The following is an 18,710-nucleotide window of genomic DNA, read 5'->3' on the forward strand; positions in this document are numbered from 1 at the left end:
ATTGATAGTTTTATGGTGTAGCTCCTTCACTCCTCCCAACTAATGCCTGAAGAGTGATCTGATTTGTGCATCAGACAAGTTCAGTGGTTCAGTTTACTTTGGGACTGGCTGGACCTGATTATGGTTGTTGTGACACTGTGGAGGCAAAGACTTGAAGCGAGGATGCTTCTTTAAAGGACAATGCCCCCTGTCGCAAGGAAAGTACACCATAAGTGCATGTGACCTTCCTCTATGCTCTCTTTTTTACCTTCCTTTGTTGCAGCTTTCCTCTTAATTCCCCCCTCTTTCTTCTTAAGGCACTGCCTACTATCGCCCACATCTTCTACATTCCCTCACCCCCTCCTTCCACCAAGACACACACACACACATGAATCCTGTCTCTCTTAGCAGTGGCTCAGTCCAATGTACACAACCCTATCCCGCAGAATGCCAGCTTTCCCGGCTCCTCTTCCCCGAGCCTTTGTGCGATGGAGCATCCGATGGTTTTCCATCGGAGCCAAGCACATGTTGGGTCATGCCGCCTCTCCTCCTCCTCTTCCTCTGTGTGTGTGCGTGTTCTCTCTCTTCTTGTCTCTCTTTCTTTGTCTGCCATGTGACGTGCACGGAGCTGTCACATTCTTTGTCAGAGCTTCCACTCGTAGAGCGGTCTAATAACAAAGTGTGTTTGTAAGTCTGACATGTGTGGAAGGCCTTCCTTACAAATGCGCAGCAGTGTTTAGACAAGCACCAGAGATGTGGATAGGTGACTGAGAGAGGAAGGTGGACTCGTGTGTCAGCTTATGTGTGCGTGTATTTCGCACACAAATACCCTTGTAGACACACAAACAAGTACAACGTGTATCTGACTCATCTGAAGACTGACATTAACAGTGTAGAAATGTGTGTGTGTTTCTGTGTATGTGTTCCGTCATGTAACCCCGCACAGATGAACCCCGCTCCTGGAGCCAATCCCTGGCTTGTACACCACTCCCTCAATTTGTCTGGATCAATGAGTAACCTGCATGAATAACAGCTCACTTCAGCACACAAACACACACACACACACACTTCAAATTCCACTCCTCTCACCTGTGTGACAAAGCCCTCACTCCCCGCTGCATTACAGCTTTTAGCCTGTTTACACTGGAGAGTCAGCCGGGCTTTGATTCAGAGCCTAAAGCTATTGTTTGATGGCAACTTGAAAGTCAAGCTATAAACTGTGTTGAGACATATTCGCCCTGTCATCTAGCAGAGCGTGCCGCCGATGGTCTAACCCTCAATTTGGAAGCCTGTGGATAATGGAGAGATAAGGTATTGGGATATGTGGACATGCATGTACAGTACCCTGCGTGGTAAAGTGCTCTTACCACGCTGAGTACTGTAGGTACAGTGTAGGAAACAGCAGGTCCATCAAGTACTCAGTGTTCACTGATTTTGCAACTTGATGCATATGTACTAGTAGTATCAAGTTTTCATATATCACCGTTGTGTCAGCATGTGCCTTCCCTCGCCTGATCCTGGGTCCAGTTTTACACTAACCCCAACCATGGACTGTATATAAAAGTTGAATGTGAAGGCTCACTTTGAAGCCTCAGTTCTGTCATTATGGCCACCTCCATCTTCATGTTTTCCAGAAGCAGAAGTGACAAAATGATTATATCTATGCTTTGCTGAGACTTGCTGATTAGTCAGCTGTGAAAATTCTCACCAAAATTAGAGCGTAGACTTCCTCTTATTAAAAGCAAATTTGATTTAAAATCCTCTGAAAGGGGCGATTAGCACTCATTAGCCCCTCACAGGTAGAAAGGTTTGGCTCTAGTTGGGGGCTTTTCTGTGTGGTTGTTCTCCCTAAGTGGTTTGGTTTCCTCCCACAGCCTAAAAATGTTGTTAATTTAGCTGGTGGTTCTAAATTGACCATAGGTGCCAAAGTGTGAATGAATATTTGTGTGCGTGTGCGCGTGTGTGTGTGTGTGTGTTAGCCCTGCGATAGACTGGCATCCTGTCCAGCAGTGCGTCTCGCCCTATGACAGCTCATAACCTCCAGCCCACCATGTGACCCCGAATTGAATAAACAGGAGACGATGGATGGATGATCCAAAAGGCAACAGCACCATAAACACTGTGGGTTATGCAAATTAGCCAAAAGTGGAAGCATTAGCGCTAGAGACTTGTAGCTTTTTATCTTTAGTTTTATGCGAATTTGAGCTGCTGCACATTTTGCACTTCATGTGGCTTTATATTTCGGCCTTGGAGGTTCTCACGAGTTAATACTCCTACTCTGGACCACAACCTGACCATAACCACAAATACAAAGGGTGGTGACTACAGGAAACACACTTTATCTTTGTCATAGATAAAGGCTTATTAAACAAGGGTGCGGACCTGTGGCATCTCTAACCTGTGTAACTCTGTGGAGGTTTAGCAACCTTGAGACTGATAAACATGTATGTGGCAAATAGGCCACAGCACTGTGTTATTAATAAAGACTTCCGTGTGAAATCATAGACCTATACTTACTATGTCTTGTCTCTGCGCTGTGTATGGTCCTCCCCTTTCAGGCGCATAGAGCCTGCTCTGAAGTGTCCACTCTGCTTTGTGTTTATCATCTGCAGCCAAGAATGCAGCTCTGTGATGCTGTGCTGCTGCTGGGGGTGTCAACTGATACAACAGACCGCCTGTACTGTAGGCCCGAGGCCAGGAGCGAGCCTGTAAAAAGATAATGGCAGGCTCGGAGACATTCTGATGCGTGGAGTAACATGTGCGCCGACATCTAGAGACGGGTATTAGGGTGATAAAGTACAGACACTCGCGTACATTTGTTTAGATTTCAGATTTTTACTGCACTGTTATCTGGCTAACATGCAGACCTGAAGAAAAACAAAACCCATAAGGGGGAGTGGGGAAAGCATGCTGTTCAGTAGCCCATGCAACAGATAGCAGCTCCTCCGCTTGGCAGGAACAGCCCTGTCCTGTCGTGACATGAATAAATATTTTATTGCAAGTAGCAATCAGTTTAAGTGTTAGTGACTCATATCTGTTCGGAGAGCCTATTAGGGTGGCAATGCCCTCGTGAATTAGCCAGATAATGCATGTTAAATGCATGCGAGCTCTGCTGTCGGTACAAAGTCTTGCTCTTATTGAAAATCAGTTTCCGGGACAACCGCTCTGTATAACATGGCTGCAAAAGGATTTCATCTGCTTTTTAGTTTCTATTTCAGTTTATCAGCTTTGTTTTAGTCGATGAAGCTCTTTTCTTTTTTAACGTGACCTGTTGCTTGCACACACACCTGAGCAAGCACATGCGCTGGCCACATGATGCTTAAGGCTTCAGCGTTAAGGTGGAGTGGCTGTGTTTGTTTAGTTCCTGAAGAACTTAAGTCCCTCATACAAATTAGAAAATCCCAGAAAACATGCGGACGCTGAGGCCCTTAAAACTTTCCTCCTTCTCCCCGTCATTCTCACATTTCTGAAGAATCCCGTCTGTGCAGCCAGTCACTCGCCGAGCTGTTCGCCTGTGACACGTATTTCCTGGGGGAGGCTGTAGCTCATAAAGCTCTACAGGCTATTTGACTAACTCCGTGGCTTTTAACAGCCTTGGAAAAAGGAAGGCTGATGCTTATCTACCACACTGGTATTATTTTATGGACTGCATGAGTTTGCTGTCTAGAGCACGTTTTGATATGATTTAATGCCGACTTGTGTGTGTGGCATTGTGAGGAGTACAGAGAGGCTTTTGTGTGTTGGGCAACACGGTGTTGCTTTTCAATGAATGGAGTGAGTGAAGAAGAAGGTTGGGAAAAAGTGTTGCCTTGGGCGCCATCAGAACAGCGGCCATTCATATGGGTTCCAGTTTAGGGTCACGGATAATCCTTTCCCCAAAATGATAAAAGTGTCTGCGCGTGCGTGTTGAGTCTGCCGATGTGTGGGCAGACCTGCAGCCGGGTAAAGGTCTTACCTGGGCTGTAAAAACAATCTTGAAAAATGGACGTGGAGCCATTCAGTCAGCTTTGCTTTCTTTTCTTTAGCTCTTCCGCTCGCTCACTTCAGCCCTCTTTCATCCACTCCCAGCTCTTTCACAGGCAGAGTTGTGAAACACTGTTTGCAGCATCGTAATGAGGGTCATAAAACACAGTGGAACAGATGGCTGAGCAGAGAGACACAGGGGGAGGAAGGAGGGCTTAGTGAGCTTAACCTTCTTTGACATCATAATTTAAATTAAAAAAAGAAAAAATGATGTTCATTCATGTAGTGTCAACTTCTCCAGTGGATCCTCCAGTAATGGATGCAGGTCTGCAAACACACCACAGTGAAAATCTTTATTTGCTGTGTACACAGTTCAGGGCAGTGCAGGTACACTGGTATTCTTGTGTCTGTCAGACTCAGTCATTGTAATCATAAACCGGTAGTAAATGAAGCAATGAACATGATACGCCTGCATATACAGCGTAATTCACTCGCTGGATCCTTTATTAGGTTCAGCTGATTGTTAATGCACATATCAAACGAGGGAGTCATGTGGCAGAAACTCGATGCTTTTAGTCTTGTAGGATTTGGCAACACAAACTTCAAACTGAGCATCAGAATAGGAAAGAAATGTGATTTAAGTGACTCTAAATGTGGCACAGTTGTTGGTGCCAGATGAGCTGGTCTGAGTCTTTTAGAAACTGCTGATCTACTGGGATTTCCCCACACTGCCATTTTTTTAGATTTGGTCCAAGAAAGAGAAAATATCCAGTGAGCAGCAGTTCTCTGGGTGAAAAATGACTTGTTGAGGTCAGAGGTCACAGGAGAATGGCCAGACTGCTTAAACTGCTTCGAGCTGACAGGAAGACAACAGTAACTCAAATAAATCCTTGTTACAATCGAGGTATGCAGAAAAGCATCTCTGAATGCACAACAAAACTTTGAAGCAGATGTGATACAGCAGCGGAAGACCACACCGAGTGCCGCTCCTGTCAGCTAACAAGAAACGGAGACTCAGAATTTAGCATAAACAACGTGAAAGCGCGGATCCACCCTGCCTTGTATCAATGCTTCCGCCTGCCAGTGGTGTAATTGTGTGGAGAATATTTGCTTGGCACACTTTGGGTTCCTTAGTATAGTACCATCTGAGCATTGTTTAAACACCGCAGGCCACCCGAGTATTGCTGTTGCTCACTATGCCTATGCCTTTATGACCACAGTGTTTCCATCTACTTTAAGCAGGATAACGCACCATGTAACAAAGCTCTAATCATCTCAAACTGCCTTCTTAAACACGACAATGAGTTCACCGTACTAAATATCTGAGGAATGTTTGGAGGACCTAGTTGGATCTGTGCCACGAAGGATTAAGGCAGCTCGGTAAAAAAGGGTAAAACAGGGTACAACCCAGTACTAACAAGGTGTACCTAATAAAGTGGCTGGCGAGTGTATAAGGGAGCATTAAGCAGACATGAATCTGGTTGCACATTTCAAAATCGCCTCAACTTTCTCTATAAGTGCTTTTATTTTGGAACTCTGATATTTTGTAAAATCATAATCAGACAGTGTCCGTGTTTGGTTTATATGAGTGCAAATATCAATAGGTGAAAATCTGGTATCATGTCACAGAACTAATTTATAATTTCCTGTTCCAAGCAACAGTGATAATTAATTGTTCAGGAACTGCTCTGCAGCTGTTTTTAGTAAAGTGACTAAAGACATGTCTTGCATCAGACTGTTGATAAATCAAACCACTAAAGGAAACAGTGAAGTCAAAGAAGCACGGGATGGGGGGGGGGGGAGATCCGTCCCCTCCTCTGTCCTCCTGCACAAATATCAATACAGCCTCCTCCGCACAGCCTCCTTAAGCAAACACTAAAATCTCAGGTCCCGGCATTAATTATAGCCTACGTTTAGTAAATCCCTCTACCCGGTCTCTGTGCAGGCCGTCCTTCGTGTGTGACCGCATGCGATCACTCTTGTGTCTCAAGTATGTTGAAGTGCTGCACCCTCTCCTCTGTTATTTACTCTTCTCCACTCATTTGACACCATTAACCAATCAGCTGAAACATTTGTCCAAGCATAGCCGTGCACTTTATTGGTCATGCTTAAAAAAACGCCACCTGGCACGAACGCACACACGGCTTCGCTAAACACTGCGTTTTGACATCAGTCACTTTACTGCGAACTCACAAGCACAGACAGATTTGTCAATGTGCAAACATTGTGCAAACATTCATATGTATGCGCTGTGCGTGCGCTGACCTCCTTTGCGCACAGTATCATTTGCAAATATGACATCAGATGATTAAAACTCGCCTTCAAAGGTGAAAAAAGATGCATGTGAGTGTATACGTTTCTGTTTGCTGCCTCAGACAAGACTGTGCAGGAGGACAAACAGATTCGGCACACAGACACTTTTGTGCTAGTGTAGAAGTAAACTTGGCAGGTGTCCCTCTTTTTCTTTGTATTGCTGTATGTCTGTCAGTACTTTGCCCTCACTTTAAACTACGCTGAATTATATCACCTTTATGCCAAATGCCAGCGTTTCAAAGCGACTTCGTGCTGCTTTTTTTGCGGCTTCTGTGCCGCTTTACTTTGTTGCGATGATATGCATTGCTCGCCCCATTTGAAGGAGAGGTTCAGTTGCAAGGGTGTGTATGTGCATCCAAGAATAAATAAGTACAGACATGTTTTTTAGCTCCGAGGCTTGATAGACTTGACTCCACAAACCTGAAGCTCTGTGCACACACTAGCATAGCAGGCCAATTGGGTCATGACATGAAAAGTTGCTGATTAATGATTCACACTCACAGCAAATGGTCAGCCCGAGTTCCTGTTTGGTGATTTAAAGAGTAAGACTTCCTCCCTAAATCAACATTGAATGCGCAAGTAGTGCTACTTACATCGACCGTAGCTCAATATTGAGTGTAAAACAGGTTAAATCAATTCTGAAATGCTTATAATAATCTATGCTAAACCTGGGCTTTTTCTGGTCTGACTGGGGGTGCGGGGAATCAAACTGGGACACTGGGAGCAGGTAAAAGTTCAAAATTGAATTCTTAAATAAAAGGCAAAGGAGCAGAGAGTCGGCGAGGCTGAATCCAACCATGAGAAAACCAAAGGTACAAACAACAAACTAACAAACAAAACTTACTGAGACCTGGGACAAGTGTGCACAGAAAAACATGAGAAAACTGCTTAACTACAAGACAATCTAACAACTAAAAGTCTGTTGGTGCACGTCTTTAGACTGTGGGAGGAAGCCTGAGTATCCGGGAGAACATGCAATTCCACACAGAAAGGTCCTGACCTTCTTGCTATGAGGAAACAGTGCTCCCCACCGCACCAGCGTGCTGTCTGTAGCCTAATGATTTGTTCTAAATGATACAATTCTGCTGTAATGTATCTGCAGACGGCAACATTTTTGCCAACAAAGCAGTCATATTGTTTTCATTATGCTGACGATGCTGGGCTGCATCATCACTTCCTGCATTTACTCTCCTCATTGTGAGGAATGACTTCAAACGCTCCATCGCACCTTCTCGCCTTCTGCTACATGTGCACACTCGCGTATTACAAAAGCTTTACTCATGTATTCCAGTCATATACCCGCCACACTCACTACCTCTCCCTCGGGCCAGCTGTCTTTGTGTTCATCAGTGACAGCAGAGGAGGGAAAACCACTATGTTGGCTGGCAGCGTTAGAAGAAAACGAAGCCCATGTTGTGCACCAATTTGTGGAAGGAAGTACTTCTAAGAATTAAAAACAGGATGGGACGACTGAATCATCATCCACCGGATGAACTACCTCATCTGATCTGCGTTAAGCGAGTCGACGCAGGCGACGTCTAGAAGCTTAAGGGAAGTGGAGACGAGAGTGTGGTTGATCAGACAAAGATGCAGCATCTTGTTTCCATGCCACTGCATGACCCAGGAGGACAACACTTTTTTATCATGCTATTCTCTCTGTAACCAAAGCTATTCTTTATTATGCTTTATTTTGTGTCAAGTAAATCCTGTATTGTTTGCATGAAGCAAATGAGAAGCCACAACCAAAGCTTTGAACATGGTTAACACAAGTCCGCAGTCACTGGGACTCTATTTAAACCTATGAGCGCTCTGAGATTAAATCTGACTACACATGAAATGAAGTTAGAGATGATGTGGTTTTAGTGAGTGAAGCAAACACTGGTGGATGATCGTGATTAAAGAAACGCTCAGTGACCTGATCTCAGTGCGTTTGACATGCTGAAGATAAAAAAACAGAAGGCAGGAAGACCCACAAAGAAATAGCAGCTGAATATAGCTGCAATAAACATGACAGTGGAGGAAATGCATGTTTTCTTATGTATCTTAGTTTAGGCAGTCATTGCCTGCAACGGATTCTTAAGCTTATCTGTAATTGCTAAAGTAATCTTGAGCAATGTGTTTCAGAGGAAGGGTTTTTTTTTGGTTGTGTTTGTTTGTTATGTCACCTAACTCTGACCTGTGAATCATTCAACATGAAAAGGTACCTGAAGATGCCAAAGATGATACAGTTTTAGAAGCACAAGTTAATGTCTTTCATAAAGAGCTATTAGCTGAAAACTGGGGATGGGTCTGAAAGGTGTGTAGTTTGTCTTTAAAATAATTAAATATTGAGGAAGTTGGATGAGTGGAGGACAAAAGAAGAAGTAGGTGGAGGCTCTGTCATTATTTAGGTCACAACTGATGGAATTATGAGTGCAAAAAAGTACCATGACATTTTGATCCAGCATGCATCACCATCTGCAAAGTACGGCTTCATTTTTAAACATAACAATGACTCCAAACACACAATAGAACGCTATCAGTCATAAACGGGTCCAGACCTCAACATTAGAGTTACACTTTCACTATAAAAACTCATTTCCTGTATTTCCATGCATGGTTGCACACATTTCAATAAGTACCTGCACCTACTTCCTATTTTCCTTCCTGAATATCAGGACCTTAGTACTGTGTAAAGGACAAAAAGCTTTACATTTGAGCCCCTAAAGCTTTGGACTGTGTATAAAAATGGCCATAACTCATCTGTGATTAATGCAACAATTGTTTTTAATGCCTTAAATAAAAGCTGAGAGTCTGCATATCTGTTATTCACTCATAAGGTCCATTTGATGTTACTGCAATGCAAACACATTTTGGTAGACAGCAGTCAAAGATGGCTGCTGTATTCACTTATGAGATCTTTTAGAAAACTCCATTGCCGTTTATTTAACCAAAACTTTCAGTCTGAAAATGTTACACATGATTTTAAGTGATGAATAAAACTATTTTTAAATATTAATCTCACATATAATTCATTTACTCTCTACATCATTCTTCCTTTGACTGGCTGAAGTCACGTGTTAGTCATGTACGTTAAAGAAAATATTCACCCCTGTTCCTGTAGTGGAGCTGAATCACCTGTTTGAACAGAAAACAGCTGTATCCTTTTTAGCTCAGTACGCCACCAGCCATTGCTGGTGATTCAGCAGCACTGAACGCGCACACACACACACACACACACGCAAACACACACACCGGAGTCGATCAATGAGAGATTATCTTCAACGTTCCACCAGAGTAACACAGCGGACCGTCTGCCAAGAGGAAGCAACATTCCTCTGATTCTTAAAACAAGAAAACATGTAGAACAAGACTGTTGACACTGAGATCTCTCTTAGATAAACATGAATGGGGATGAATAACCTTTTATTTTCCAGAAAATAAGCATACGGGACCCCGGGGAGAACACTTAACGGGATCAGGAGACCATAACTTCAGCTGCACTTTTCAGATCTTTCCACACTTTCATCAGCACTGATTTATACTTTCAGCTGCTGTTCTAATTTAACCATTGAGGTTTGCTTTGTTTACGCCCTTTCCCCCCTCTCTGGCTTTACTAAATTTAAACAAACTGCTTCCACCCACCTGCCAAAGCATCATACATTCACTCCATCAGCACAATTTTAGTCTATTCATGCGCAAACAAAACATGCAACAGGCCGCATGTAGTAGAATTGTCACACTGTGCCGTTACTCTCTTCTCTGTCATGCACTTTCTCCTAACTGCAGCTTTGGTCTTCTGGGTTTACTTCATCCACACAATTATAAAACCAGAAACAAACGACAAACTAATTTACAAAAAAAAAAAAGAGCCTGGCTTTTTCTCTCTGTGGTCGGACAATAATAGCAGTCTTTCAAACTGTTGGTTTACTTTCCAAATAGCAACTGTAGATTATTTTGGCCTCATGAAGAATGTGAAGTAATGCTTTTCCATTTGGTGCCCGTCTTTTCAAAACGCCACTGGCAGCAGGTGTTCCTCGTGGGGAAAAGTGAATCCGCTCGAATGTGTCATTTTGGATTTGGCCATTAAAAGGAAACACTGGCAAACGCGAGCTAAACTGCAGACTTTCACTGATAATTTGCCGTTTTTGAAGAATAGGGGCAAACTGCATAACCAGACCTGCCACTGAGAATGCTTATTATTTCACAGCGTAACCCTAAACTGTGGTTTTGTGCAGACTTTATTGTATGTTTGCTCGTACTCCATAACTGTGGCCGAGAATTGTGAGTAATGCAATATTTCTTTCCTAATGCTGACTACATTCCAGATGAGGAGATTTCACTCATTTTCCCTTCTTTCCTTGTCACAATCCACAGCACGAGCCTCCAGTGCTCGAGCGAGGAGAACCGAGAGAGAGGCCTCCGGCATCACCAGCCCCAGTAAGTAGACTCCACCACTCCAGTGTCCGCACATACAAAACATCCAAGCTTCTAAACTAAACCAACATAAGGTAAAGACTCCCACAGGGTACCTTGCATTTCTCGTAGGTATACTTGCACACAGCGTTTGCAGAATTTGCTGTTGGTCTGTGGATTTAGCCTCTCTTCGGGTAATCCCAGAGATGTGATCTCTGTGGCATCTGTTGCAACATCGTTTATTCTTCTCATCACTGAGTCATAAAAAGACTAGCTGCATGTTCAGAGCTGTGAAAGGACTGTGTGGACTGATCACACCCCTCCCTGCTGCTAATGAGTCAGGGACAAGACAAAATCTAAACATTGAGAGCCTAAAAAGTTTTGCATAATTTGGTACATTCATCTCCAAGAATCGATTGTAATCTGTCTCTTGTGGGCGGAGGTAGACGCAAAAAACGTTTTTTTTCCCACTTCGATAAATTGCTCTCTATTACTTTGAAGTGTTATGTAAGCCGACGTCAATGACCATCAGCTGAGGAAGGTGCGAACACTGCGTGTTTCCTGCAGAGATAACGGCTAATAGTCAGTAAATAGCAGATCACACATACAAGGGTAAGAAACTCTAGCAAAAAACATTTAAAGGATTGTCATTTAATTATTATTTTAGATCTTATTTCATACTTAAACAAAATAAGTTATCTTGGCTCTGACCACTCCCACTGTACTGCATAATTTTAAAGGTTAGAGGTTATTTAAAAAATACAGGTTATAAAAAATAAGCCCTAAAAAACAGTTTATTTGCTTCAATGCCAGCAGTGTTTTTGCAGTGTTGTTTAAATGGTAGTTTTCAGATTTAAAATAAAAATCTTGCACAAATAAAATGTGTAATATTTCACAGAAAGAAAAAACACATCCACACATACTGACCGTCTCTTTCACGGCTGTTTATGAAACCATCAACTAATCACGTGATCAACACCACATCTCAGACTGGGGGGATTACATCACGCTGCAAACTGTGGCTTAGAAGATGAGATAAGGTACTTGTTTATCTTGATACCTCTAACTGTTCAAAAGAAACTCGTCAGTCTGCAGTCGCACAAACTGAATTCTCCCACCAGTCTTTGCGTCAGCAGCACTTTTGTGAAAGGATTTTTCTGTGTAACAGACAGCAAGGGATAAAACAAAAGGGGAATAATGACTCTTCAGACAGTATCTGAAAAATTGTTCTGTTGAATTATAGAGCATCATTCAAGAAAAACCAAATGACCAGAAATCCAAACGATCCCCGTTGAGCAAGCACTTGGAGAGTGTGGGAAGGAAGAACTCCATTTTAGCCGGAAGAACCCTCCAGGAAAACCAGGCTCAGGGAGGGGCGGCCATCTAATGCAATCGGTTAAGAGATATAGAGAAAGAGAAGAGAGAAAAAGGAAGCGCAGAGAGAGTCAAGTGAGGACAGCAACATGAGGGTAATCAATGATTTTAGGCTTCGCTCTTTTTAAGCAGTAGTACTTGTTTTTTCCGCTGTTCACTCTCAGTTTTAAAAGTACGGTGTTTCGTTTAACATGACAGCGAAGCACGTCACTGAGGGAACAAAGAAAAGCACCAACGACCATCATCTTTCTTCCCCATTTTGATGCTCAGTTTGAACATCAGCACGTCATCTTGACCATGCCCACACAGAGTGACGTGATGCCATATGATTGGCTGATTAGATGTTTCCATACCCACATGCTGTACTTACAAACAGTGCTTGAGGCTCCAGAAGAGGCCCTGCTTGTCAGCAGACCCCCCCAACGCTGATGCAGCTGCCACAGGGTGTGTGTGTGCAGGTATGTGTGTGTGTGCGTGCAGGAGTTTGTGTAGGCATTCACAGGGAGATGCTCCGTACAAAACATCTGCCAACGGAGCAGATTTACGAGCCAGCAGGCGTGTGTTTGGGAGGATGCTTTACTGTAAACTCAACTAGAGCACACACACACATACACACAGGTCTGCCCAACACTGTTGCCATTGTCTGTCTGTGTGTGGTTAATTCCCCTCTATTAGTCAGCAGATCCTATTTTATTGGACATGCACACAGAGACATTACAGAGATATAGCCCTCCAGAAGGATAATCACATGCACTTAACCCAGATAGGATTTAATTCTAACACTTCATTTTTTTATGGCAAAAGCAACACATTGAGTGACATTTACTCTCATCTTAAACTTAATGGGACAGTTCACCCAAATATCAAATCTGCACATTTCCTGTCTTTTCAAAGTGCCACAAAATACATTTCCAAAGCAAACTGTAATGTGAGCAGGTTCAGGTTGTAGGAACTATTTTCTTTCTAATCTATTAACATTGCAAAGAAGCATGCAGCAAGCTAACTGTACAGTTGAGCTTAGAGGGGGCCACTAATGTTTACATCCTGTAGCCTTTTATGAGCACCAGCCTCTCACCACAGTTAGATGTGTGTTTCCTGATGTACTGTACTGTGCAAAAATGTTTTGTCAAATGGGAAGTATGTGCAGTGATTTATTGAAATGTGCGAACATACATGTAAATAGAGTATATAAGGCCAAAACAGAGTTTGTAAAATTCTAATGAGCTTGAAAGACAACCTTTATTCTCAACCCCTCCAGGAGTGTTTTCATCTAATTTCTTGAAGCAGTCTTCAGGAATAGTTTTCCAGGTTTCCTGAAGGAAGTTCTTCCTTGGATGTTGGCTCACTTTCTTTCTGTTCTCTGTCAAGATGTTCCCCCACTCGTCCTGTTTCCTCACTTTTTTTAAGGACACACTGCACATCGTGCTAACATATGCCAACTTTTTGACTGCACAAATACAGTCGGTGCCTATCAGCCTGTTATCTTTGGCAGTTTTGTATATTCAGCTAACGAAATTAAGTGCCTCAAGATACTGTTTAAGATGGTTTGTTTCCAATTGTCTGTTTTGTATTGACAACAACAGGTGCCTTTTTTATCCTTGAATTATTCACATGTCAGTGTTAAGTAGTCTAACAAACAAGAAAAACATTCCTCTAAAAATAGTCAGGCAGAGCCAAGTTCTAAATAAAAAGCTTGAAAGATCTCTAGAAAGCTACTTTTAAAAGGTTTGAAAAAAATCTGTCTCCTTAGAAGCAAAGTTTAAAGAAATAAAGGGTGAGCCAAGACTGCTGCACAGTACCTTACTCAGTCAAGTGTACAAAATCAGTCTGGATGGATAAATAGCCTTACAATCATCTTATTAATATACAAGAACTGTCAAAAGGAGCGGATTTCGCTTAAATGACTTGATAGATTCTCTCATCGGCAAACCAGCAACAGCAGGAGTAGGTGAACATCGTCAATCTCTAATATATAGTATCTGTGTCTGAAAGTAGGCCTGAATTTTGATCTGCTCAGCCATTGTTTAGATTGTCTATCAGCATCTAATTAGTCGTTTAATTATTTTGGCAACAAATACTAATCATGTCTGAGCCTCCTGCTAGAATTGTGCGCTCTATCCTCTTTGCTTACATCGGCTTCCAGCTAATCAGAGTTCCAGATTTTATCCATTCGGGGCCTAATGAGGCTGGTTTTAACTGAAGGATTAAAAGTGATTTGAGTTGAGACAAACAAAGGACACACGAGCACTCCGAAGCCTCCTATGAAGGCACAAATACTGGGTCACTGGGGACGTTACGTATTGCACAAGACAGCTGACTGGCATGTCTAAGTGTGTTTGAGCTCTCTATCAGAGCTCAGACGCTTGCCATGTGACCCCTGACCTCTGCGGCGCAGCGTGAGGGATATGCCAACAGTCGCAGGTCATTTTAGTTTCCTGAGCACACATTTCAGCACGACGGCTGCTGTTCCACTACACCAGCAAAGCACAAGCGCTTCTTCTGCGTTACCTATATAGGCTCGTTACTGGGAAGCTTTAATTGGGAAGTTTTAATTAAGTTCCCCCTTCTTGCTTCCAGCTCTTATTGTTTTCGCGCTTCAGTGTTATTTCTATCAGCCTTTCACATCGTACGCAACGGCAGAACTGTTTCATCGTGGGGAAGTCCAGACGTGGCTGAGGCAGGACAGTCCTACCAGCTCGACGAGATCGCAGTTGGTATCAAATGAATCAGGGCCGGAGCGCACGCACGCACACGCGAGGAGAGCATTATAAGCAGGCTGACAGAGGAGTTTTCAAGTCCAGCGGTTTATTTTTGTCTGTAAGGAGCTTGTCCGTGTCACATGGTGGAGCTAATGGTTTCTATTTTCAAGACACAATGCTGCTTCAGTCTCTTGGTCTGCTCTGAAGAAGGAGAGGGAGAGAGAGAGGGAGCAACATATGATCAGCACATGGGGATGTCGTAATTCTGAATTCATTAGCAAGACACACTGAAGGAATCAGTGTTGAGGGAGGAGGGGAAAGGGAGAGAGAGCCCGAAAGGAAAGAGAGAGTAAGAAGAGGAGGAAGAGGAACAGAGGGAGAAAGGGAAGGAGTGAGGGAGCAAGAGGGGGGGGGGGGGGGGAAGGGAAGGCTAAAAAAAGGCAGAGAGAGAGGGAGAGGGTGAGAGAGGGAGAGTGGAGTCAAAGAGCAGACACTACATGTGGCTGTGGAGGGAGTGATCCGGTTATGGAGGGGGACAAATTCTCAGGTAAGCCCAAACTCTCGGGGAGCTTAGATGAGTCCGTGCCATCCGTTCTTTAGCGCAGTTTAAGGCTCTTCGTCGGCTCTTTTGCTGGGTTATTTTCTCCATGAGCCAGAGTCTATTTTTCCCCTCCATGGTATTTTCCACTCTCTCATTCTGGGCTGTTTGCTGACTGGATGTTTTCTTTGGGGTTTGGAAGCTGGGACCAGGAGCTCTGCAGGGTTTGTGGAGCAGCTTAGCGGACCCGATTTTGGTTTATCTGTCTTTTATCTGTCCTGTTTCCTTTCATGTATTTCTGTCTCTCTGCACTCACCTCACCATCTGTATCACCAAACCTCTGTTAGATGTTTTTGTCTTTACAGGCTGTTGGTCAGGATTTGGACTGGTTTGCTTCGTTTTCATTTGTTGCAAGAGTGCTGCAACTTTTTTAGAGAGTTACTTTTTTGTGCTAAAGTGACAAAGAACAGAACTTATTTCTTAGATATTTCTCTCCATCCCCTGCATTCTTCTTTAGTGTGAAAACAGGAAGGAGCTCTGTTTGAACAGTACTACTCTTGTCCCTTGTGGCTTTGATCCCTCTTTGGCCATCGGTCAGTCCCTCTTTCAGTTGACAGCGACGTTCCAAATTTGCACCTCTGCCATGTCTTTCTTTGCTGGATGCGGCAAACAATACACATTAGTGAACTGATAACCGTTTTTCTGTGCACAGGTGCTGGTATGTGAGCTGGACATTATGCTAAAGTCATCAGTGAGGGAACCCTGTCTGCTTCTCGCTGGTATTTTTATAGGTGTTAGTGTGAGAGCTGTAAAAAAGCTCAAGAGACGTAGGGTGGAAACGTTCAAGTGGTGGCAGCAGCATGTTTATATGAGTGTGTGTGGGACTGTCTATGTTAATGAGCATACATGTGGTTGGTGCGGTAGTGTGTGTGTGTGTGTGTGTGTGTGTGTGTGTGTGTGTGTGTGTGTGTGTGTGTGTGTGTGTGTGTGTGTGTGTGTGTGTGTGTGTGAACGAGCACAGCTTGTAGCACCTACAGGGTCTGTTGAATCGAATTGAAGTAAGCTCAGATTATTGACAAGTGTTTGGTGGAAGTGTAAAGTAGTGGTACACCTATCGCACTTCTCCCGCCCCGTGAACAGCTCCTCTCGTTTCTCTTTTAGTAAGCATTGTATCGCGCTGGACTCATTTTTCTGTTGCCTGCTGTTTCACGCTTATGTATTCAGTTCCTTTTAACCTTCCGAAAAGCCCTTTTACAGTGTGTTCCTCATTCACACACCGATGCATGGTGGCAGAATTTCCATTCAAGTTCCCCCACCCCCCGGCCACTGGGAGCATTTGGGCACATGGGAAACACAAATATCCAAGGCAGTGGCATTCAGGCACCACCCTTGCCTAAACCACGGAGTATTTCCAGGAGTGAGAGCGTGTCTGAAGTGGACAGTTTCCTGCCGCGTGCCACATATAAGAAAGGACTTCTGAAAGAGTCTCGACCTGATTCTCTTGAAATTGTCCAAAGCTCATGTCTGGAATTACTAGACAACCTACACGTCCTCCTGAGGCACAGTTGCCTCTGAAAAGCAGCTGTGGCCTTTCTGTGTGGACTATCGCAGCCTTAATCTTAGCTCAGATAGGCTGCGACCCTTTTTGTTGTTATATGTATCATGTGTACCCCACTTAATGAATCCGCTCTGTTTCCCCACCCCTCTGGTGCTGATGCTGATTTTCAAGGCTCCCTTTGTCTCCTGTGATCCTCCCCCCTCATGAATCAACGACCGTGATGTCCTCAACAGAAACTTTCCATGAACCTCAGAGCTGATGTTTCACATCATTTCCAGTCACAGTGAAGTCAGCTGATGAGGTTTGATAAACATCTGCATGACACAACCATAGTCAACGCCGCTCTGAAGTCTCAGGGTCATGACTTTCACAGTGACTACAAGCTTTTGTAATCAATGCGGTAACTCACTGAAAGACGCCAGGCAGGCTGTTTGTGGCAGGAGCGCTCTGATTGATGTGTAATTTACACACTCACCACCAGGTGGAGGCGCTGAGTTACACGACGGTCACTGGAGTCTCAGAGACTTGTTGTGCTGTTCTGCATCTTCAGGCTGCTGCGCAGTAACTGGTTTTAAGGAAACAACAGAGTTGATTTTGGTGAAAACAAAACATGCCTGCAGGGGAAAAACTAGGGCCGTGATGACAGTGCTGGCTTGTTGACCTATTAAACAGTGCTGTTACCGACCCAGTGGTGACACGGCGCAGAAGGCGTAGGTGGGAGAAAGAAAGACGAGCGTAATGAGAGTCATCTCCATTGAAGGACAGCTGCTCTCTGTATTTACCGAGCCATCACCCCACCAGCCCCATGTGCAGTCACATATACAGGCTGTGCACACTGCAGAGAAAACCACAGAGTTGTTTTTTAGAGTGCGTGTATTTTCCAACAGGTGCTGCTTTTGATTAAAGGTCGGGGAGCCTGGCCGGGTGCTGATGTTTAACATTTTGGTTAAGGGGCAGCTGCCATCACTACAGCTGTGCTTTTACTTTACATGAAGTCACTTCGCCATCTCTGGGGCCACAGGCTCCGTGTGCACATGTGCACGTGTGCATCTGTGTGTTTTAATGTGGCAACCTTTACAGATTCTTACTGTGTGTGTGTGTGTGTGTGTGTGTGCACCGTCACACATTCTCACTCTGATGCCTTCCCATGCCATTCATTCCCACTTTTAGCTAAAAGCACTCTTCCAGTGGGGTTTACTGCTTTTTTCCTAACACTGCTGACAGATATCTTCCTGCTTTCTAGTTTCCAATAAAGCCGTGGGGGGTTCACTGTCACTCCACATCTCCCTTTTTCCCTCTCTCTCTCTTTACATATTTATATATATATTTTCCCCTCGCTGCCTGAGAGGGAGAGAGAACAAGCACACCTTTCCCCACCTTTCTCCCCCTCTCTCAAGCCCCGAGCCAGGTACAGCTGCTTATTATGGGGGTTGCCATGTAAACAGAGTTGCAGTAACTAGACAGAAGCATCCAAAAAATACAGACAAATGAGCACACGCGATCAATGCAAGCAAGGCACCGACTTTACCTCTTCCAGATGGCTTGTTTGATGCAGTCTGACTCATGGGCGACTTGTCTGCATTGAGGCCGACAAAGCTTTTCTGTTGTTATACAGTGAACTCAGCAGGAAGCCAGAGCTTCCTCTGTATCTGGTACTGGAAATGTTTGAAATAACAACTGACACAAGCTGAAAGAAACACTGATCATTATTCACGCATCGAAGCTGGTACGAGGGGTTTAGGAACGGCTTTGAAAACATGCCATCTGTAGAAAAAAAGTTAACAAAGCTGCAGTCATCAATGATGTTAAGGTGCATTCTTGAATCCTCCTGATGAGTGTGGCTTTGCTTACTATTGAAATTGTTATTGGAGTTTTATCTCAGATTTGAACT

The 18,710-nt window shown here is 43.8% G+C and overlaps 1 protein-coding gene across 2 annotated transcripts in view; it reads left to right on the top strand.

Moving 5' to 3' along the window:
- Window positions 1-18,710, top strand: part of LOC308411182 (septin-9-like) — a gene marked incomplete at its 5' end in the record, with an annotated part of 82,840 nt that overhangs the window by 753 nt on the left and 63,377 nt on the right. Inside the window, one exon of one of the 2 annotated variants that reach the window (XM_080904968.1) lies at window positions 10,612-10,674. In XM_080904968.1, the coding sequence (XP_080761094.1) occupies window positions 10,612-10,674 (63 nt within the window). Of the gene's footprint in view, window positions 1-10,611; window positions 10,675-15,142; window positions 15,271-18,710 lie in introns of those variants that run through there. The other variant, XM_080904971.1, reaches the window with a different exon arrangement.

Source organism: Rhamphochromis sp. 'chilingali' (genome assembly GCF_963969265.1).
Source record: "Rhamphochromis sp. 'chilingali' genome assembly, chromosome: 15".
NCBI lineage: Eukaryota > Metazoa > Chordata > Actinopteri > Cichliformes > Cichlidae > Rhamphochromis > Rhamphochromis sp. 'chilingali'.